This window comes from Cladophialophora psammophila (assembly GCF_000585535.1).
Source record: "Cladophialophora psammophila CBS 110553 chromosome Unknown aczJe-supercont1.5, whole genome shotgun sequence".
NCBI lineage: Eukaryota > Fungi > Ascomycota > Eurotiomycetes > Chaetothyriales > Herpotrichiellaceae > Cladophialophora > Cladophialophora psammophila.
The window spans coordinates 707,404-729,865 of NW_006912926.1; the positions used below are offsets into that span (position 1 = coordinate 707,404).

The 22,462-nt window shown below is 52.1% G+C and overlaps 6 protein-coding genes across 6 annotated transcripts; 2 read left to right on the forward strand and 4 right to left on the reverse strand.

Moving 5' to 3' along the window:
- Nucleotides 1-2,188: 2,188 nt before the first annotated feature.
- On the forward strand, nucleotides 2,189-3,400 carry A1O5_03902 (uncharacterized protein; the record flags this gene model as incomplete). Its single annotated transcript, XM_007744512.1, has 2 exons — nucleotides 2,189-2,423; nucleotides 2,490-3,400. The coding sequence occupies 2 exons, from the start codon at nucleotides 2,189-2,191 to the stop codon at nucleotides 3,398-3,400; spliced, it is 1,146 nt and encodes a 381-aa protein (XP_007742702.1).
- A 1,354-nt stretch (nucleotides 3,401-4,754) lies between these two features.
- On the reverse strand, nucleotides 4,755-7,324 carry A1O5_03903 (uncharacterized protein; the record flags this gene model as incomplete). Its single annotated transcript, XM_007744513.1, has 7 exons — nucleotides 4,755-6,023; nucleotides 6,117-6,157; nucleotides 6,221-6,392; nucleotides 6,512-6,591; nucleotides 6,714-6,777; nucleotides 6,855-6,882; nucleotides 6,987-7,324. 7 exons carry the CDS (start codon nucleotides 7,322-7,324, stop codon nucleotides 4,755-4,757), a joined length of 1,992 nt encoding a protein of 663 aa, XP_007742703.1.
- A 794-nt stretch (nucleotides 7,325-8,118) lies between these two features.
- On the reverse strand, nucleotides 8,119-11,266 carry A1O5_03904 (starch phosphorylase; the record flags this gene model as incomplete). Its single annotated transcript, XM_007744514.1, has 9 exons — nucleotides 8,119-8,219; nucleotides 8,274-8,396; nucleotides 8,454-10,439; nucleotides 10,489-10,566; nucleotides 10,619-10,722; nucleotides 10,779-10,840; nucleotides 10,897-10,932; nucleotides 10,991-11,003; nucleotides 11,076-11,266. The coding sequence occupies 9 exons, from the start codon at nucleotides 11,264-11,266 to the stop codon at nucleotides 8,119-8,121; spliced, it is 2,694 nt and encodes an 897-aa protein (XP_007742704.1).
- Nucleotides 11,267-13,483: 2,217 nt separating this feature from the next.
- On the reverse strand, nucleotides 13,484-14,858 carry A1O5_03905 (guanine nucleotide-binding protein alpha-3 subunit; the record flags this gene model as incomplete). The annotated part of the gene is made up of 6 exons (XM_007744515.1): nucleotides 13,484-13,583; nucleotides 13,640-13,878; nucleotides 13,939-14,068; nucleotides 14,133-14,261; nucleotides 14,324-14,669; nucleotides 14,729-14,858. 6 exons carry the CDS (start codon nucleotides 14,856-14,858, stop codon nucleotides 13,484-13,486), a joined length of 1,074 nt encoding a protein of 357 aa, XP_007742705.1.
- A 3,860-nt stretch (nucleotides 14,859-18,718) lies between these two features.
- A1O5_03906 (CMGC/MAPK/P38 protein kinase) lies at nucleotides 18,719-20,105 on the forward strand (the record flags this gene model as incomplete). Its single annotated transcript, XM_007744516.1, has 6 exons — nucleotides 18,719-18,774; nucleotides 18,829-18,876; nucleotides 18,935-19,064; nucleotides 19,114-19,157; nucleotides 19,214-19,313; nucleotides 19,374-20,105. 6 exons carry the CDS (start codon nucleotides 18,719-18,721, stop codon nucleotides 20,103-20,105), a joined length of 1,110 nt encoding a protein of 369 aa, XP_007742706.1.
- Nucleotides 20,106-21,025: 920 nt separating this feature from the next.
- Nucleotides 21,026-21,415, reverse strand: A1O5_03907 (uncharacterized protein; the record flags this gene model as incomplete). Its single annotated transcript, XM_007744517.1, has 1 exon — nucleotides 21,026-21,415. The coding sequence occupies one exon, from the start codon at nucleotides 21,413-21,415 to the stop codon at nucleotides 21,026-21,028; it is 390 nt and encodes a 129-aa protein (XP_007742707.1).
- Between the last annotated feature and the right edge of the window lie 1,047 nt (nucleotides 21,416-22,462).

Here is a 22,462-nt window from a genome sequence, read left to right on the forward strand (position 1 = left end):
GTCCCACTCTTGTTTTCCACATCTCTTGTAACCAGCGACCATCTCGCCATTTAAGCCTCATTCTTCTTGCCGAACCAGACCGCATGCAGCTCGATGCGCGTATCTGTATCACACCAACATTAGCCCAGGAATAATATCGTCCATGCAGAAAAGAACACACCTTGAGCGAGAGGGCGTATGAAGCCTTGCAAAATGACAACTACCGACAAGATGCTTGCTGCGACCCCGAAGACTATCGTACAAAGGACTTCGGTAGACATTGATGTCAGAACTGTCCAACTAATGTTGGCTTTTTGGTCTCAAGCTTAGTATACTTGTGAGTTGACATGGAGTCTGATGTACCTACAGGGATCCTGTCTAGCTCGACGGGTGGTCAGAATTGGGGAGGAATGATGCGGCTGCACTTGAGAGTTTCGAAAAGAGACATAGAATTGTTCTTAGATGGGAGAAACAGCATTGTTGAGGTGTGCAATGTGAAGTGTCACACCTGAGGAGCAGCTGACGCAGATATATAGCCGGGGCTCCGCGCGTCGAGCCTGGTCTTCTCACTTTAGAAGGGTGGAATGAGCCAGTGCAGGTTCTCCATCGGCATCAGCTTCTGTAGCCACGACAAATTCAGAACGGCCGCTAAGTCGTCCCAAATCCAAAGAGAAAGAAAATTAACGGTGAGGGAGTCGAGAGCCAGTGCAGGAATGTAGTTGCCGGACGAGGCTGAAGCAGGGATGTGGATAGCCAAGTGGACTATGCATGTGGACTACGCATGTGGACTACGCATGATACCCACCACTCCCAAGCATACTTCGACTCGCTTTCTCAAATGAGCACACCGTGGTCTGCCGCATGAGGCGGCTTAGATTGAGCCAGTGCGTGGCAGCCTTACAAGAGAAAAATCGGCATAGCGTCCCAACAAGGGTCCCTACTGTAGATACTCGTACTTAGTACCTTAGGCGCTCCCTCGCCGCTTCTGCTGATCATCGGCAAGTGCTCGGATTCCCTCAATTTCCTCGACACGGAATAAACGGGTGAGTGCTCTGTCAATGCTACCCCCTCGCCCCCAATCCACTCACCTCCCACCCCTTAGATTCATGGATGCACTGGCATGATCTTGTCCGGCCACTTTCTACCCTATCAAATCTTTCTCAGGGATACAGAGACCAATGCGCCGTGTCGTCATGGAGTTCCTGACTGGTCATCCGCAAGCGAGACTCTCCCGCTGGCCCGATCTCATATGAAGTACTCCGTACCTTCAAGCGACAGCATTATTGAGATGGAGCAACCCATTAGCCACGGTTATTCCCGTAATGTTTGCGGCCCATGCGAAGGCCCCGGCCCTCGACCGTCGTCTCTACAACACGAATCGGCGTGGATATTCAGCGGGAATTGCGAACCATCCCGTGTAGGCGTTGCTAGGCGTCATGGTATGATTGCCAAACCGGAGATTCTGCCGGGATCTGGAGGGTCTGGTGAGCCCAATCGGACATCTCAAAATTGAGACAGTGCAAGTTAAGCCACCGCCATCCAGGGCTGTGGGCGGCGGCTGTGGGCGTGCTACGTGTTAACCCCCTTTGGCTGTGTCACATCTCGGGTAAGCAAATCGCCTTCGAAACCTCCTGACCCTCGTGTTTCTTAATGGTGAGATCCATGGACATTCTTGAATACCTCATTCTCCTCCCTCTTTACCTGGTCAGTGTTGATATTTTCCAGACAAAATTTCCTTGCTCCGTACCTGGGAAGCATGATGCCGACTTTGATCTCCCTGTCCAATCTTTCTTTGGTCTCGACTGATAGCCCTGGGGTCCCTATAAACGAGCCAAAAAGGGAGACGCATGTCACCTCAACGTTTCCTTGTTCCCTATGTTCCAAGGTGTTTACCAGAAATTTTACCTTGAAAAATCACATGAGAGCACACGCAAACGACAGACCATTCCACTGCCGTGTTTGCGGCGAATCCTTTGTGCGACTCCATGACAAAAAAACACATGAAAAACTCCACGACGGGACCAAAAGCTTTGTCTGTGGCGGAGACAGCGAGGGCAAACAGGCACAGAGAGCAGGGTGTGGACGCTCCTTTGCTCGGTCTTCCAACCTTCAACGACATCGGCGGAAGTGCAAGCTACGTCAGTCTATTGCTCGACGGCCAACGCAGACGTCTAATATGCACGATACAACGTCAGACAATCACAACAATATGGCAGTTGCATCTCCTGTGGCAGCTGTGTCTCTCTTGGCGGTTGCGTCGCCTACGGCAAGGATAGGCAGGCGTCTACTTGAATGGAACAAACAATCTACCATGGAACTTTTTGAGTCTTTACAACATGAAGCCGAGCCTTTGAATCCTCGCGAGCCCAATCAAGGACCCCCAGCGTCACGCACCTTGACACCATCCTCTGTGCTTGCACCCCTCCGGGACCACATCGCTGCGGGTAAGCCACGTAGACGCTCTTTGTTTGTCTAGCATGGTTTAGTGTTTTACTGACGCTTCAATACAGAGAACAGGTTCCTGAATACGGTCCGCTGTGGGCAGGTCACACCTGATCTGTTGACGCAGGCCACAAAGTATATCCAGACACACCACAGCCTGGAAATTCTCCAGTGCGTGTACCACTGTCCAGCTACTGGAATAGCCTGTCCTTCCTGGATTCCTCCGTGCCCGTGTCCGCCTTGGTGGTGCACACGTTACCGTGAGGCGCCATGGGAAGCTTGTGGCAACCGAAAATGGGTCGAGCCCGTTCCTCACAGCCTCTCCAGGTATTTGAGCAGTCATGGGGTAGCCTTTGACACTGTTGTTGAAGTTCAAAAGAATGAGGGCAGATCTGACTGGGCAAGGCCCCCTTTCTCGGGTGCCGGAAGCTGGTCAGCCCTCTTCACAACGGACAACCCTACTTATCACACGGGTGAACCCCTTATTTCTGTCATTGCGTGCACGCTCCTGGGCTTCGAGGACCCCCGAGCATTTGAGCAACTGGCCGAGGGGGCTGCCCAAATTTTTCTCGCCTGGCTAACTGCCGATGCATCTATCTCCAACGATGATCTGCGAAATCTCCAGCGGCTGGTTGCCGAAGGAGATCTGGTTCCTGCTTATGGCAATCCCGGAGATTTTCAAGCGCGGTTTGTCAAGGAAAATTTGCTAGCTTTGACTCGACATTTCGATCACGTACCATCTTGCGGGCGGCCGTTGTTTCGAACTGAAAATGGATACATCGGGACCGGTCCACGCTTAGTCCAGCCTGGTGATGTCTGCTGCGTCTTGTTCGGTGGGAAAGTCCCCTTCATCCTTCGGCCCGTTTCGGACCATTTCCTTCTGATCGGAAAGTCTTACGTTCATGGCGCCATGCACGGCGAGATAATAGATCGACTTGATTCCGGAGAATTGGAGGAGAGACTTTTCGAGGTTTGGTGATCCTACCCCAACTGGACGGGACTGAAACTAGAGGCGACCAAACGACACCATTGCCGAACGCCGCATCACCTTGTTCGCCACTTCTAACGGCGGCAGCCTGGATCGAAGGACTCAACCTGCCGGTCAATGATCTCGGATAATTTCCCTGTCGATCTGAACTACCCAGCCTTGTGAAAAGCCAACTCTAACCATTCCGACCTCTTTGGGCCTTCTCTAGACAATGGATCTTTCATCAACAGCGCATACCGATGTCCGACTGCCTGACACAGCTTATCCTTCTTCAGCGACGGATGATTTCCCCCGAGAGAGGGGTGCTCGTCTTAAAAGAGTGGTTTCTTGATGGACACCCCGATACACATTCCCATCGTTTATAATTCTGGGAAAGAATGGAGAAGTTCGGTCAACGTGGAGATCCTAGGATTACGGAACCTCAATGGCATGTCCATCTACTCCTTCTTCGAAGTTACAATGCCGCAAAATCCACTTCCACATGCGTGAGCGATTGCACGTGGGTGGCCGCTTGTTGGATCTCGTCTACGCTAAAGTACCCAGTACGAGGGACCCTCTGGTCGCTTCTAAGCGAAAACCTAGTATAGTGCAAAGTTTCAAGACTCGCGATGTTGGTGCCTCGTGCTCGATGATGGCCGGGATAGGTAGGAAGAGCTCTCCATGATAATCTATTACATATATCGATGAGAGAGGTTCGAGACTGCTTGAACTACGGATACTGCAACGGCGGTCTTTCGTCTCATCCATTCCTCCTATTTGGACCTTTGGTTTGTAGGATGATACGGTGCTAAGGAGTCGACGAATCCAAAGTCGAGTTTAGACGAATTATCCGCGAGAAGACCCGCCGCGCCTTCTAAGAAAGAGACCTCCGCCCTGGCACGGATTGGTGGTATTGGAATTTCTGGCGCAGTCGCCCTGCCGCCCTGTTGAGAATTCAGTCACTGTCCTCAAGTATTCCCCCCCCCCCCCGAGAAGAAGGAAAGGAAGGAGAAGAAGAAGAAGAAGAGGAAGGTATCTCGATGTCTATCTACCTCCCTACATACCACAACGGCGTTCAAGCAGTAGCGTTACGGTGAAGGACGGCACTGGTTTGGAATGGAGTGGAGTGGGATAAGACGGTATAGTATGTATGGGACGGCTACCTGAGAGAGGAAAGAGGCAGCCGTTGTCATTGGATGTGCTCTAAGAAAGAGTCAGGAACCCTGTAGAGGAGGAATGCAAAGTGTAGTTAAAAGTAGCCAGGCAGATAGGGCGGTCGTCAACATCTCTTTTCCCTCGACTTCGAATCGGACGGTTCAGCGAAGACTCCTTCAAACCTTGATATCACGTCCCCGTCGCCGACCGCCTATTCTCCTCCTCCTCCTCCTCCTCCTCCTCCTCCTCCTCCTCCTGTTGCTGCTGCTGCTGCTTCACCACCTCCTCTCTCTGATTCGCCCGCTCCAGATGCGGTCTGGGTAGCAGCACCTTTGCCCTGCTGAGACTGTTGCATCCGTTCCCTCGCCCACGTGCCCCAGCCGCTCAGGTACGCGCCTGCCCGGGCCGCGCCCTCGCGAGCAGAGGCTTGGATCTGCAAGGTGTCGACACGCGGGGTGCGGTCACGGAGAGATGTTGTCCAGTTCGAAGCGGCAGGTGTTGAAGTGCTGGCGACCGACGAGGAGGGTGGCGAAACAGGTCTTGCTTTTGACCCAGAGTCACCGTCCGGCTCGACGACCATCCAACTCAAGTTCGAACTCGCGCTCGAAAGAGCCACTGCTGGTTGTTTCGTCGCAGGGCCCTGGTTCTCTTTCTTTTCATCTTCCCCGCTGGTCCTCGTAATGCTTTGGCTGCGGCTCGTCCTCTTCGTCGCCCGCTGCTGCGCCCTCTGTTCCTTCGCCTTTTCCACCTCGGCCCAGAACCTCGCCATGCCAGCCTCGACTCTCTCACGGCCACTCTGCAGCGTGCGTCCCAGTTGTTCCCTCCCCTCCCTCACCCTCTCGTCAAGATGGAGATCTGCCATTCCCCTGGCGACTCTCCTTTGCAGATCTTCAACAGTCAGCCCTCCGCCAGTTGGGTGCCGGGGCTCGATGATGTCGAAAATACGATTCCCCTGCGTGAGACGGTCAAAGAGGGCAAAATTGTTGGTCGATCGCCACATGGCGAGGAATTCAGGATTAAAATCTGAGGCGGTATCTCCAGGGTCGGGGAAGTTCTCTATATTTGCGACAGCGGCGGGGATGCTGTTTTCCGAGAGGGATTCGTGGTATATCTGATATGCCATACTACTCAAGAGGGAGAGAATGTATTCCTCAAATTGCATGCGAATGGCGTCTTCGGAACCTGCATAACCCATGTTCTTCGGCCTACTCGGATTCTCCGGATCCCACGTATCCAGCACGGTCTGAGTGAGGTAGTCGATCCAGCGACGATCCGCTGCGCTAAGGGCGAGAGCAGTACGCAAAGAAGGAGAAGAGATTGTGATGGAGTTGGACTCGTCTAGGTTTATGAGAATGTCGCTGTACCTTTCCTTCTGCTGGAGCAGGAGGCTGTTGGTGGAGCCGACGACATAGGATTTGGTGTCGTAGTCGGCGAGGATGTCGAGTTGTTGGAGGGGAGTGTATGGCCCAAACATTGAAGCCTACATCATTCAACGATGCAAATGGTTAGCTCCCGTGAGAGACGAAGCTGGAAGCTAGGCGAAGAGATTATCATTTCCCCCCTACAGACTTACCTTTCCGAATAATTGCAACGGCAAACCCATATATGCTAGTACTGCGACCCATGTCAGCAGCTTTCTTTCATTGGGAGCAGCGACCCTTAGATCAATAAACATACATGAAGCTCTATCGCTGGTCTTTAAACTCGTCGCTTTCTGCACGTTCTGTGCGTAAGCATCGAGGCTCGGATCCGCTGCGTCCTGCAAGTTTGCAATGAGTCCAGGGATGAGCGAGACCAGGGCGAACTGCATCATGCAGAGCCTTTCACATTTGGAGCCAAAAAAGAGCATCTGCAACAGGAAGTATCCGGTGTGAGTACAATGGACAGTGATCATAGATGGTCGACATGATTCATCTTCCAAAACAAGATGGCGAGGACTGGTGGTGGTTGTGGGAGAGGACAACCTACCTTCCGCTGGAGCAAAAGGCATTTGACTAGAGCCAGCGTCTGATGCCTAAACTCATGTATCAATTCTCGAAGAGAGAGACCTGCAGACACCTCAACATCAGTTCCGCGTAAACCGAGCCTCTGGCTGGGGCCTGGTGTATCGGCGCGTCGCTCGATCGTACAAGGTGCTGGAAGACGAGACAGCGTCAGGTCCGGCACGTACCGAAATGATGATCTTTCCCGTCCTCATGGGTAGGCGGCGCTCTGAATAGACTGTCTTGAAATTCCTGAATAGCCAACCTTGTCAGCCTTCTCTCCGTCTCACATTGATGTTCGACGGTCACAGTGAATGACACTCACCTACCTTCAAAATCGAGGTATCTGAGAAATCCCTATATCACACATCAGTCTCTCCCGCACCCCGGTTGATCACCTCTACCACTTGTCTGAGAAAATGAATAGTGACAGTCGAAAGCACAGTTGCTAGCCGACTTACTCCTGCGCAAACCAGGCCGCCGTGACAATTCCAAGCCTCTCTCTCAATTCCCCCATGCCCCTCGCCGTAGGTGAGATAACAACAACGGCCTTCTGAACAGTCGAGCGCGTCACGTCCACTGAGCGGCGCTTGAGTTTCTCTGCCCGGATCTGTCGCGTACATGAGATGCCGAAGAGACTCGTGCCCGTACCCGTGCTAGTCGCTGCACCCGTACCGCGCGGATTTGCCTTGGAACTTGATTGAGCTTCGGTGAGGTCGGAGTCGTGGTTCCGATTGTCAAGCAGCGTAAAATAACTAAACTCCTCTGCCATGGCATGTGCCCCATCGGAAAGCGCCATGAACGGCATCAACGACCAGTCATTGTGTGTAAAGAGGTTCTCGCCATCGCTGTGGACCCAGAATTCAACCTCCGGGCCGCTTCGTCCACCCTTCCGTCAGCCGAAGGAAGTAGTACTTCTACGCGTGGGGTACGCTGCTAATGGAAAAATAGAGGAGTTTGAACTGGGCAAGAAGATGAAGCGTACCGAGCGTGGTGGAAGTCGACGACGGCGACCTGAGGCGAAACAGTCGTCATATTGGGGTTGTGATGGGCCCGATATGCATCTCAGGAGCAGGATAAGCCAAGTGATGCAGGCTTCACCATAATTTTCAGAGGTAAGACGAAGCGTCGGATATGTGGTGTATGGAGTATATGGTGTATCTTTAGGAAAATAACGGGCAAGCAGGGTTTGAGGTCGAAGAGGAACGGGAGCCTACGCCGTTTCCGGACTTTAGTTTTTCCGGACTGACTTCTTCGTTGTTTGGCATGGCCGCCGTGATTTAAAGCGAACCCTCATCCCCCCCTGCCCCCCCTTTCATCCCTTACATACCTCGTATACTCCTGAGAATCATGAGCATGGTTCGTTCAAGTCATCGTAACTCTCCATGCCTCTATCTTCCGCCCCTCTGCTCTACGTGACAGTTCCAGAGTGGTACTTGACAAGTTGATGTTGCTTTATCCATCCTCTCCCCGCAATCCAAGGCCTCAGGAAGGGTTCCAATCCCGTGTTTAGTCGGAGTAATAATGCTCTTCCCGTCTTAATTACCAATCTGATATCTAAAGAACGAATACCATTTAAGTTCTTGGCTCCTTCTAGGGCTCAAGGCCGGTTCGTGCTCTGACCTCCTTCTCATCCTTGACATCGAGAGGCTCAATGTTCCAGATCGTATCCGCGTACTCGTTGATGCAGCGGTCTGGACGTCAGGTTAACATGTTACCGACAACAAACGGACTCGAATTAGACATACCCGACGTGAAGAATCCCATTCTAGCCACACTCGTAATCGACTTGGTGACCCAGGAATCCTGATCTTTGTAGGCCTCGTCGATAAGATCTTGCGTCTGGCAATAGCTGTTGAAGTCATCGCTCACTGCACAACCATTTCATCAGTCCAAGGTCCGCCAGTCAAGCTCGAAGAGAATCTTACCCAGATAATAATCGCCGTGTTCCACAATAGCACTGATGAGAGCACCAAAAGCGGCCTCGTCACCGAATGTGCCTTTTTTGATGCAATCAAACACTTTCAGAAGCTCGGGGTTGACCTGGTAATTGCCATAGAAGTGGTGGTGTCGCAAATCCTCCACGTCTTCAGACAAATTGCCAAACAAGAAAATATTTTGTTCCCCAATTTCTCGAGTGATTTCAATGTTGGCCCCGTCAAGTGTGCCAATGATCAACCCGCCATTCAGCACAAATTTCATATTACTGGTGCCCGAGGCCTCAGTACCGGCAGTGGAAATATGCTCACTGATGTCCGAAGCTGGGATAATGATCTCTGCCTTGCTGACATTGTAGTCTGCCACAAAAACTACTTTGAGCAAATCGCCAACGTCGGGATCCTTGTTGACCACCTCTCCGACCTTGTTGATCAGATGGATGATGGTCTTGGCCATCCAGTAACCTGGGGCCGCCTTGCCACCAAAGATGGAAACTTTTGGTGAAACCTTCTTGCGCTGCTCAGGCGTCATGGCCTTGATGGTCAGGTATCGATGAATCACACCGAAAATGTTGAGTTGCTGGCGTTTGTACTCGTGAATGCGCTTGACTTGAATGTCAAAGAGAGCCTTTGGATTGACGCTCACCCCTGTGGTCTTCAAGATATGCTGGGCAAGTCGGACTTTGTTGGCATACTTGATTTCCGCCCATTCTTTCTTGAACGCCTTATCATCGGTAAACGGCTCCAACTTGTTGAGAAGGGTTAAATCCTTGAGGAATTCATAGTTGCCGATCTTCGAAGCAATCAGTTCGGAAAGGCGTGGGTTGGCCTGGTGCAGCCATCGTCGGGGTGTAATGCCATTGGTGACATTGGTGAACTTGTCGGGGCCATAGACCTTGACAAAGTCCTTGAAAATGGTTGTCTTGATCAAATCCGAGTGGAGCTCAGCCACACCATTGACCTTGTGGGAACCCACAATTGCTAGGTAGGCCATCCGGACCATCTTGGGTTGTGACTCTTCAATGATGGAGACTCGCGCCAGCATATCGCGGTCTTTCGGGAAGCGGCGCTCGACAGACTGCAGGAAGTAGAGGTTGATGTCGTAGATGATCTGGAGGTGCCGCGGAAGGAGGTTCTGGATCAGGGGTACTGACCATTTCTCCAATGCTTCTGGCAGAACAGTGTGGTTGGTATAGCCAAACGTCTTGGTGACGATGTTCCAGGCAGTATCCCATTCAAGACCTTCCATGTCGATCAGAATGCGCTGCAGCTCGACGATTGCAAGGGTTGGATGCGTGTCATTCAGCTGGATGGCCACTTGGTCAGGAAATTCGGACCACTCTCGCTTGGATTTTTTGAATCTGCGGACGATGTCATGCAAAGAAGCGGCACACCAGAAGTATTGTTGCTTCAGACGGAGCTCCTTGCCCCTTTCCAGGTTGTCATTTGGATACAATACAGCCGAAATTGTCTCGGCACGCTGCTCGTCGGCCACGGCACTCTCATACTCGCCAGAATTGAATTTGGAGAAATCGAACTCACCACTGGAGGCCTTGCTGGACCAAAGACGCAGGTTGTTCACGGTGGGGGTTCCATAGCCCGGAATGGGCACATCGTACGCGGTCGCCGTGACGACCTCGCCGTCCTGCCAGGACACAATCTGCTTGCCCTCGTCGTCCGTGAACTTGCTGACCCGGCCATAGAACTGCACATCGACCGTGACGTCGTGTCTGGGGAATTCCCAAGGATTGAAGTCGAGCCAATAATCCGGAATTTCAACCTGGTACCCGTTCTCAATCTCTTGCTTGAAGATGCCATATCGGTATCGGAGGCCGTAACCCCATGCCGCATAATTCAAGGAAGCCAAGCTGTCGAGGAAACACGCAGCAAGTCGGCCGAGGCCTCCGTTGCCCAAAGCCGCGTCATGTTCCTGTTCAATGATGTCCTCAATCCGGAATCCGAGCTCAGCAAGACCCTCTATTCCCAATGTCAGCGCGTGGAAGACGACAGGGTGGAGAACACCAACCTTTGGCCACGTCTTTTAGTCCAACATTGAGCATTGCGTTGTCCAGTGCTCTGCCCATCAAGAACTCGAGGGAAAGATCTTCCAAGTTTGTGAGCTACCACACATCCGCTATGACATTCCTGTCACTCACAGTAGATCCTCTTTTGATCGACAAAGGTCTGCCTCTGCTGAGTCTTGTTCCAATCAATGATCAGGCGATCTCGAAAGGCCAGCGCAGTTCCGGAGTATGCGGCTCTGTAGCGACAGTCAGTGGGAGGGGTCGTCTGTAGAGGCAGAGCGGCCAGACGCACAGCTCGTCGCAGTTGAAGAGGGATCTCGCCAAGGTGGTCTCGATGTGTTTGACACATTCTGCCTGTTGTGAGAGCGTCAGATGGTGATTCCGCTGTCGAACCAACGTCAAATGCTCACCTCAAACTCTTCCTTGCTCGTGAAAGGGTGCGGGGACTGTCCAAGTTCGGATTAGAAGGGTGACGGCTTCGGGGACAGAAGCTTGAAGCTTTACAAATTTTCTCCAGCTGTTGTCGGAAATAGGTCAGCTTGTCCATTTGGGTCTGGTAGCTATGGGATTGGAGGGAGCCACCACTCACGCCTCTCGCATGTGCTCGGGAATGCTTGATTCCACGGCCTTGATGTCACCAGCTCCGAAACCTGTGGCAGTCCTCTTGTGCTTGGGTCGAGTGAAGCCAGGGCCGACAGGGCCTACCAAGGTCGAAATGGGAGCTCCTGTCGAGGGTCTGCGCTCGCGCGGGGGTTGGGCAACGGCGGCTGCAGCGGCCATCTTGTCGGTGGGGGGCAGGACAAGACTGCACGAGCAAGGCAAAGGAGGGAACAGTAATAAGAATGGGATGGAGGAAAAGAAAGTCAATGGCTTGAGAAGTCAAGTTGCTTCGAGCAAAATAGGAGAGCAGAGGGAGAATAACAACAGAGAATGAGGACAGAGGGGCAGGCAAAGGACGTGGTATAGCTCGATAGGACGGGAAGGAAGGGGAAGCTGGATACTTGAAAAGTCAATCGAGGGGTCATTCCAATCGCCCTCGCGCTGCGCCCTCTGGTGTCCGCTGGTGCCCTTGTCCTTGCTCCCGCCTCATTGCCATGGCTCATCGACTTCCGTTATTGCAAATGCAATATGCAATATGATGGATGCCGTGCACAACCGGATCCAACCTATTAACGGGCTATTTACTACCCAGCAGGTACCAGCTCCATCATTCAGCATTCACTGTGCATTAGTGAGCTCCCAGCAAGACCGGGCCTTGTATTTGCCCGAAATGGACCATGATCTCTCTCTCTGCCTCGAGGAGTCTCGCCTCGAGGCATCGTCGATCAATAGCATTGCCAGGGCAAGCGGTGAGCCACGACAACGAGAATGCCATGCTTCAATGCTAACTGCATCGCCGCATCCAAGATTTGCGCCTCCTCCGATCCTTTACCCCGCCTCGCCCGCCTGGAGAGCTGCCTGCGCCCACGCCTCACGCGCCTGGAGAGCTCAAGCTGGCGGTCTCCACCGCAACTCGAGGTGGGCAAGCAATTGGCATGTGCAACGAGAGAGTGGAGAGGTTTCTATCGCGTGAATGTGTTAGTATTACTATTTTCTTTTCTGGTTAACGTTGGGATCTAGATTTACGACTCCTACGACTACTAGCCCATCCCTACACCTGTTTTCCCTCGACAGAAAGGGCCACGTTGGAGACAAGGACAGGGTTGAAACAGAAGGACAAAGCTGCTCTCTACGGCGCTCGGATGGCGGGGGTACCCTTTACTCGTTAGGTGAAGTAAGAGCTTGGGACAAACGAGGATATCGACCTGATAATCATCGCTCTCGCATCTCCACCGCATGCCGTTTCCGCCACACCAGTTGCCCTTCCAAACCACCCTTGACCACCCTAGGTAGGTAGGCGAGTCCGCCTGATTGGACTGACATCATACCAACCACTGGGCACCCGTCGAGTTAGGAAGCTGCCTAAGAGCGTGGCGAGCGAGGGGAGCACCAGGTGCCCGCCCTGAATCCAGCTCCTCGAGGCCGAAGCCTGAAAAATGGGCTGTTCCCTTTTCTGGCTAATATTAATCGCTCAAAAATAAAACTCCGACCGATTTATCAATGGAAGGTACTGTGATGGAGGATCATGAAGCCCAAACTTTCATTGAAAAAGAGACAAGGCTGTGGCGTGATCACCATCAGACCACCAGCGCACCTGCTATCATTCACCCACGTCTATTATCCATCCTGATGCTGAGCTCATCAAGGCTCATGACAGAAGAACCGCCATGTCCTGTAATCCGCTGGCGGCTGCTGCGTAATTGCTTTCCACATCGGGTCTCGACCCCAGGGTCAGGCTGAACAGATCCCGATGCTGCCGATGCTGCAAAAAAAAAAGAGGTCCCACGTTGAAATAGTGTCTTATTATGAGTACACGGCGACGCTTCCAGCCTTCAGATGTCGTATCTCGCTTTGAAGCCAACTATCCAAATGCTGTGCGCCTCCTGTCTCCAGTTCTCACGGGATGGCCTTGACTGAGAGCAACATCGAACGCTATGGTCGTTCGTCATATCTGCCCAACGTTCAAGATTCCGTCCCAAGCATCCTGCGAATGCCGTGGTTTTCCCATGGCCAAGTCAGCCCTTCGTCCCAAATCAAACAATGACAGCCCGTTGCCGTAGCAGCCCCGGCGTGCGCAAAGATATCCTTCACCACGTGCTCCGACTCTTGACTTGACAAAGGAAACAGACTATTCCAAAACGCGAACTTTTTGCGGCAAAAAGAACTCAAAAAGCTCAGGACTGGCAGCAACAAGGAGAAAGAAAAAAAAACACAAAAACAAAGCGTCGAAACACCGCTGTCGAGTAACATCAAAGGCCTCCAGGCAGAAAATATAGCAGCGCGCGGTAGTGGCGCCATCCCAATCCGTCATGACTCCCGATTCATCACATGAGACGCTGGACGCCGGGCAAAAATGCAAATCCCAAACACAAACGAAATGGTTTCTGGTCGTGGCTCTCATAATATTCCCGAATCCTTCAGGGCGTTTTGTAAGATGGTCTCCTTGACCGCGGCGAAAACCAGCCGAATGTTCGTCGTGTCTGTGGCTTGCGTAAGACTGCACACACCATTAGTCGGGCTAGGAGGGAACATTTACCGTGGACCGTCACTCACTGAGGGTAGAGGTTGAGTTGTGCTCGGTTCACCTGATTGAACCGCCAGAGGAGGTACTTGGCGGCCCGATTGACGTCGTTGCCGCCAGAGTAATCAGGGAAATAGTTCCCTAGCGGTGATCGACCGAGCTTCTCCTTGAACAGGTCGACTTTGTTGAGAAACAGGATGATGCTTGTCCGCATGAACCATCTGGAGTTGACAACCGAATCAAAGAGTACAAGGCTTTCCATCATCCGGTTCTAGAAGGGCGGTCAGCAACCCCATCCCACATTTACTGTTTGCTCCGACCCTCTGCATACCTGATTCGACTCTTCTAGTAGAACTTGATCATATTCACTGAGTGCCACACAGAAAATAATCGACGTGACGTTCTCGAAGCAGTGGATCCATTTCTTGCGCTCACTGCGTTGGCCGCCTACATCGAACATGCTGGGATAAAGTTAGCCACAACAACTTCACCTTCCAATGCTCAATTCTGCTTTGCGTTACTGACTGGATGCTCAATTGGCCCATAGTGAACCTGGTCTCATAAATACCCGTCGTCTTCGTGCGTGCGCGTAGGACGTCGGCCTCGTTGGGGATATAATCAGGCGCTGCCAATCTTCTGACCTCTTCGAAAAAGCTATCAATCTGTGAGCTGGCCGGGCCTCCACTTTGCCTCGGGAAATGAATGCCACAACGTACTATGGGGCTGAATCCATCAAGTAGAATTCGCTCTGTCGTTCCATTGTTTTGGCTGCCGCTGGATCTTTCCAGACGGCTTCGACGGCGTCGGCGATTTTGGGGTCCAGTGAGGTGTCGGGGTCCGGGTCAACGTTAAATTCCATTATGTACTCCACGTAGTCCTTGACAGTTTGATCTTCTGGTTCAATTTCGAATTGCTGCATGGCGCCGATCAGCGCCTTCATGCAATCAATGAGGTTCTTGTAGATGGTGAGTCGGTAGAGTGCCCTTTCTTCCTGCGTGTAGCCATTCTGGTGGATAATCTTCATTTGCTTCACAATCGTCGACTTGCCACTCTCACCGGACCCTACATGGTTACGAAATCAGTCGTCTGTACGCAATGGGCGTGTTATTCATGTCGCCTACCGAGCAGTAGGATTTTGCATTCTCGCCGTAACCTGCGGGAATCCTCCTCTAGTTTCTTGTCTATCGCCTGACTTCTCTTTTTCTGCTCCGTGTCCTCGGCCGACGTTTCTTTGCTCCCACATGCACCCATGTCGAAGGAATATTGGCAGTTGTAGCACTGCGACAGCGAGAGCGCTGCAGAAGCAGCGCTAGATGCGGCTGCAGCTGCAAAGGGAGCTGCACGGGTGTTCTCCTGCGGTTGCGGCCTGAGTGCGGGGGGAGACAATTAGATGTTGTGATCGAGTTCGGAAGGTAAGTAACAAAACAGCGCAGGCTCGATCGGGAGGATTGGAGATCCGGAGGGCGTGTTCGCGAGGACAGCGGTGACTTGAGGACGTCGATGACCTCGAGGTGTTGATGATGGTGGTCGGGGCCGAGACCAGGATTCAGACTTGTCAGTGGAGCTCGACTCGGGCTGGAGAGGCTCGGAAGAATGAAAGATGGGTGCGAGGGGACTGGAGGCTCGCAATAGCTGGTAGATATAGATTGCGGGAAACGAACGGGGGGTTGTGTATATAGCTCGCTGCCAGAGAATGTCGTCGCGCAACAAGGTGTTGAGGGCAGCAGGCAGGGTTGTTACAGCAGAAGAGAGATTTGTTACCAATGAAGTAGTCGACAGCTGACGAGAGGGTGGAATGGACCGATCGTGGAGAACGAGTCCCAAGTGCCAGAGCCAGAGCGAGAGCGAGAGCGAGTGAGGTGCCCAGTTGCAGCAAATGCCAGTGTGCCAATGCCACCCAGACCCTCGAGTTTAAGCGGAGTAGCCGATCAGTTGGGCTTGAGGGAGGCAAAGAGGCCGCTAGGCACTAGGCTAAAGTTCCAGCAGCCAGGCTCACTAGGCACACCCCCAAGGTCCCCCCAGTCGCTAATAGTGCTGGGCGCTTTGTCTTGTCTAGGGTAGCGAGGGACCTAGGGCACCCTACTTATGGGGCACCCACCTACTTATGGGGCACCTACGAGGAGGTTAGGCTTTTTGTCTCCCGAATATCCCTCCACTGCACGGAGTATTTACATAACATTTCTCAATCTACATGCCCACTGTCTGCTGTATATGTAGCAACAATACATTTTCATTCTCCTCGTCGGTAGATGTACTCTGCACAAAGAGCCGTGAATATTACTTAGGATGTAGGGAGTCCACCGACTGCCCGCTTTCTATCTCAGAGATTCTCTACTTGTTAGACATTGCGTTCCATATCAGACATCTCCACCCTCCAGAAAGGCAGCATCGCTACCAAGGTCTTTAAAAATGCCAGGGTCTGCCACATGGCCATGCCCACCGAGGACTGATGGTTCCTGAGCCAAAAGAAACCATCATGTCGCACGACGTTTTATGGTGTCAAGACTTTCACCGTACTCCGTACGAGGTACACCTCGATACCATGACCATCCAGATCAAAACCATGTCCACCGGCCCATTTCAATCCTCCAGTCCGACCGGCAGCCTCATCGCTTGACAACGCCTGGCTTGACCAAGCTTAGCTGGAGATTTGTAAGGTCAGCATACCAGCACATGGCAGACGGGCAGACCTGTGTACCCAGTACTCAGATCTTCAACATGACGTCGTCAATGGCCATCTTTTTATTACAGCAGAAGCAATCCTCCCTAAACCGTCATGAGCCAAAATTTCATGGCGAGATGGTAAATTTCCGACCCGCTGCCGGTCTGGGTTACACTGTTGCGGACTTTCGTTTTCTTCTGTGCCGAATCTCCCGTTGATGTCTTATTCTGTCCTTTTCTTCTTTACAGGAATGTGCCTAAGAATCCAAGAAGGAAACTCCGTCATTCGCCAGCGAAACCAATATAGTTGGTGTTTCAGCTCTGATTGCAAAAGACAGACATTCAAATACTAAGCCAAGTCAACTATCGTGCCTGATCAGATCTCGTTGACTGTCACCTGTCCTTTGCTCTCAAAATTTGAATCAGGGTATTTGTCAGGTTCAAAACCTTCCCTATAAGGAGCCTTTTGTCTTCCAAGAAGTCGAGCGGCAGGCTCCGACAAAACCATGAGCCACCGCCACGGTCTTGACCACGAGCTCCAAAAATCTTCCGAGGCGCGTAGTGTCAGACCGAGGCCAGCAACTGTGTCCGAGACTTTATCAAACTTCACCTGCGTCTGCACCGAGGAACTGAGCTATCCTCGGACTGGTAGGAACCGTAAAAAGTGTCGAGATTTGCACATCACATGGTTGAACTGGAAACGTGTCGATAGTCATGCCTTTGGCTATTCATCGCCCTGAGCTCTCTATATTTTTGTGCCGCCATGAATGCAACTTACCAGAGGTTCCCAAATGCCAGATGCCTCCAAAGTCATTCCAGTTTACTAGCAAATACCAGACGATGAGACAGACGGGGCGCCTTGCGCGGAACCTCTAGACTGGCTTGAATATCTCTTTCTCTGTCACGATGGCGTGGTGTCAATCGAGAACGCCTTACGACCTAAAGGAGTCAGTTAGTTTGCTGGGCAATGGGTTGCCATTCGGAAAAGAGTCTGAGAATATCGACTTGGCGCATGCAGTCTCGTTCATTATCGGCACGGGCAAGATGAATGAATGTCTCGTTGAAGTTTTAGGGGCTCATCGCACGAGAAAATATCTCTCAAACTGTTCTTGGTAGGAAGAAAGGCCTGCTGACGCTGCTCAGGATACTCCCAAGAAGCATCGAGCTTTCCACCGGTCGTTGAGCGGACAAGAGTCTTCGGCCCAGTGATTTCTCGAACGGGACCAACGCCAAAAATTGGCCCTCTATCGCAGGCACGAACCTCGCAATTGAGACTGTGCTCCCTTGGCTGGTGGCTCCTACTGGAAGAACATGGCAGGTGAGATCATCAATTATTAACAGGGTCCGCGACTGGCTCGATTTGTTTGCGCTGCAGCTTTCGCTCTCAGCAGCATATGGATCGAGAATATCGACTGGAATCGAAAGGGAGAGATCTGACTAACCTGTGGCGGTCGGGGCACCACGGGTGTTTTGGGAGAAGTGCGAATCGAAATCGCTGCTGGCATCGTTGGCAGTGTCTGGGCCATGCCGAAAGGGACAGCAGGATGGGATGATATCTCCGGGTATGGGTCGACGGAAGAATGTACCACCGGAGCACGGAAGGGTTGGGAAGGGATTGGATGAGATGGAATCGACGGAGGAGTGTCAAAGATGGAGGGGCAACTGTTGGATGATAGCAAGAAGCTGTTCGCAGGAAGAAGGTTGCTTGGAGGGGGGCTGAAGGACCGGCCGCTGATGGGTGATTGCAATCGTCATCTTCCACAAACGGGCATCAGGCATTTTCACAGCCAAAAGGCCGATTCTCAAGCCACTTAACGAAGGACGCCGTTAGCAGTTGCTTGTTGGGGGCTTGGGGGCTTGCTAGGGGCCGCCAACCTTGACTTAGTAACCAGAACTGTTACCAGAAGTGGCCCAGCCGCGCCGAACGTTGAAGGGGTGGTGGGAAACTGGTCTGCCCCACGTTGGCTGCTGCTGCTGCTGCTGCTGCTCCCTGCCGTTCTGCTCTTCTCGCATGCCAGTATCCAGCATTCACCACCACATGGAGTCTTTGTAGGAAGTGAGTGACATTGGCCACAGTCACTAGTACCATACAATATTTTCTCAAGCCTCGTCGACGTTACAATAACCATCAGTAGCGCCACTCAGGCTTTCAGGTTCGTGCTTTTCATCCGCCGCAGACCTGTCTCCCATCCTCTTCACCAACTGCGATCCCCCAGAATAGCTGAAACGTTCCCAGAACTCCAATCCGCCACACCTGTTCTCGAGGCGTCGTCTTCACTTCTACCGTGCCTCCTCGTTCCCTTGCCCTTCGCTGAGTCGGCCATCGTTCTTCTTCTCGTCCCGCACCCACGTCGCGATCTCTTCACGACGGCTTACACTTTCGCGGTCCAGACACCTCCCTTCATCTCTTGCCCGAGTCTGGCCTCTGCTCCGTTGGACTTCCTTTCGAGATGGCGGAGTTCGTGCGAGCCCAAATATTTGGGACAACCTTTGAGATCACCAGCAGGTAGGCGAAGAAACGGAGTCTGAAGCAAGAGAAGCAGAGTTGACCGGAAGCCAGGTACACAGACTTGCAACCCGTCGGCATGGGAGCCTTCGGTCTTGTCTGGTGAGCACCGTTTGAGATTTCCCATATCCAGAACCACCCGCAGCTAACAACCCCCAAGTTCTGCCAAAGATCAATTGACGGGCCAGTCGGTGGCGGTTAAAAAGATTATGAAACCCTTCTCGACACCTGTGCTCGCGAAGCGTACCTATCGAGAACTCAAACTGCTGAAACATCTTCGACATGAAAATGTGAGCCAAAAGAACCCCGAACTACCTTGTCAGGGTACTGAACCATCAGGTCATATCTCTCAGCGACATCTTCATTTCCCCGCTTGAAGACATGTATGCGGAACCATCTATATCTCAAGCGAGACACCCAACGCTGATATTGAATGCAGCTACTTCGTGACCGAACTCTTGGGCACTGATCTCCATCGCCTCTTGACATCGAGACCGCTCGAGAAGCAGTTCATCCAGTACTTTCTCTATCAAATTCTAGTATGTATACCAACCGGATACGCTTTCCGATGCTTCGACCTCTAACCCTGTCACCTGCAGCGCGGCCTGAAATACGTTCATTCGGCTGGTGTCGTCCACCGAGACCTGAAACCGAGCAATATCCTGGTCAATGAAAATTGCGACCTCAAAATCTGCGATTTTGGTTTGGCTCGAATTCAGGACCCTCAAATGACGGGCTACGTCTCGACCCGGTACTACCGAGCTCCCGAAATCATGCTTACCTGGCAGAAGTACGACGTGGAGGTGGACATCTGGAGCGCTGGCTGTATCTTTGCTGAAATGTTGGAAGGGAAACCTTTATTCCCAGGCAAGGATCATGTCAACCAATTCTCTATTATTACCGAGCTGCTCGGGACGCCTCCCCAGGATGTGATCGAGACAATCTGCAGCGAAAATACCCTCAGATTTGTCCAGTCTCTCCCCAAAAGAGAACGGCAGCCCTTGAGTGCGAAATTCAAGAATGCCGATCCTTCCGCCGTCGATCTTCTCGAGAAAATGTTGGTGTTCGACCCCAAGAAACGAGTGTCTGCAGCTGGTGGCTTGGAGCACGAGTACCTTTCTCCATATCACGACCCAACCGACGAGCCAGTCGCAGACGAGAAGTTCGACTGGTCATTCAATGATGCTGACCTTCCTGTTGATACCTGGAAGATCATGATGTACTCGGAAATCCTCGACTATCATAATATCGATAACCAGGAGACCGAAATGGGAGATAAGCCCTTGACGGTGGAGCAAGCTCAGGCTGTGAACAGTCAAGTAGTCCAATAGAGTGGGTGGACATCAAATCGTCTGCGCTAGCAATGTTCAGCGCAATTGGGGGCGTCAAGAGGCGATTTTGTTGCCTGCTCTTCATAGGACCGAGACGAACGATTACTACGATATGTTTTGGTGTAACAGGGAGGAAAACGGGCACACCAAAGATTTCCGCAACAAAAGGACACCATTTGTACGATTGCTCCTATACCTCTGTGCCGCTTAGCGGTCCTTCAAGCAAGGTCCAGTCTGGACCATTTGCCAAGTGAAGACGAGATCCAAGCCTTATGAGAGATGACGCCGAAGACGTTCTCATCCGAGCAGTCTAGTATGCATGAGAACGATGTCTCCGGGGTTTCTGATGATGGCACGAATACTATGCCTGCTTTGTTACTCGGTCACTACCTAGAGGCGGCAACAGCAACGTGGAATGAATGAATGCACGGCGGGCGCAGCCTGTAAACAAGGAAACAAGCAGATAGAACCCTTTTTCTTTGGGTTTTTGATCACGATATCATTTGTCTGAGTAGCAGCATGCTCGCTTTTTTTTTTTCTCTTTCTGTTTTTGGGTGACTTTTTTTTCTCAGGTTCATTTCGCCCATCCATAGACGGCCGTATCCATACATGCATGAGCTCCGTTTACCCCAGCAACGATCAGCGAGCCTCCCTTTCCACAGTCGAAAAGATGCCAGGGGAACAACGAACACCCTTCAGATCTGATTCTGCATGTAACTGACTCCTCTTGCTATTTTGCCAGGTTTGCCTGTGAAGTTGCTGGATGTGGTGGAGACGTAGTAACTGAAAGCACACGGCCCCTCTCTCACTCTCCCGCGAGAGAGAGATTGAGAGCGAGAGCAGCTGGAAGCTGAGAGTCCGTTAGTCCGATTTGTCTAGAACTCGACTTCGGTGTTCAGACTCACCCCATTCGACTACGTTCATTCGACATCATTACCCTTTTCTTCACCATCGGCGTTCTTCTCCTTCGTGGCGTCTCCTTGCTCGGTGGCCTCGTTCTTCCCCTTGGCCCAGCCGAAGAAATAGTCGGAGAGACCGCTCCTGGATTTCGGGTCGTCAAGTCGCGGGTCAGAGAGGTAGAGTTTTCCCGAGGTGCTGCCCCAGGCGGCGATGGAGCCGTGTTTGACACTCGGAGTGTTCAACAGATCACCGTAGGATTTGGCTTTTCTAGGAGAAACCGGAGCGTCGAAGGCATCAGTTGTCTTGGTTGCAGTGGCTCCCGAGGCAGATTCGCGACGTGTTTCGTGCCCTTTCTTTGGCGAGGAGGGTGCGGATTTGGAGGGATCGCTGTTTGGAGTCGGACTGGCCATGATGGATGTGGTCAAGATGAAGGATTATGGATTGGTTTATGGATGCGTTCGGTGGATGCTGTATTCGAGCTAGAAGCTACACCAAGGTTCTGAGGCTAAGAAGTGGTTCGTCCGTGCTCTGCGTGATCGAATGTTTTGGATGACAAGATCTGCCGCCTCAAAAGGGAAAGATTGTTGCGTTGGGAGAAGCTAGTGTTTGCTGTCGCGGCTTGAGATGCGGCTGATGCAGTCAGGTGGTTCAAAGTACTATAGCGGTGCTTAAGACTGCGGCTTGTCTCTCTTTTCCCGTTTTGTTCGCGTCTGAATGAGGCTCAATGAAATAACGACACGGCTTGGACATACGTGAGCCGAGTCTCCCCATTGTCTGGGTCACGCATTTCTCCTGATGGCGACTGACAAAGGTGTCTCTTCAACAGCAAGCTGCCTCTGCTTTGCTTTGCTTTTCCTTGGTGGTCTGTCTTTTCTTTCAGTCTTCACCTAACACCGTATTTGACCAAGACAGGACCGCATGCGAGAGATCCTTCACCTTGCAGTTTTCGACCCTTGGTTGGAGTCTGAGCAGGTAGGTATCATTGAGCCTCACTTTGAGTAGCGCCATTGGTGTCTTCCTCCCAGGAAACATGGTCGTTGTCAAGCACAGACTGGGGTGACGGTGGGCAATCTCGACTTGGTGCGCAGTCAGAACCCAGGACTTGCTCTTCAAGAAGGGTTGACGTCGACAGGTTGAAGACGATATACATATATATATATATTATCGTTGTGCATTTTAAGTCGATCTGAAGTCAAAGACGCGGCAGGTGGCAACGTAGTCTAAACAACCGCCAACGCTATGCCTATTGCAGAAGTACCTCGGCATCACGGCCGTCAACAAGGCTGGGCAAAGGCTGCGGCCGATATTCCACAGCACGGCTATCAAGTTCCTCCGCTGCCATTGTCCAAGCATGGTCTATTCCACTTGAAGCAGAAGTGGCTGACGATTCCCGCATAAGGTAAGAACCAGACTCCCTCCTACTCGCTCTTGTTCCTGCATCCTTCAGGCTGTCCCGC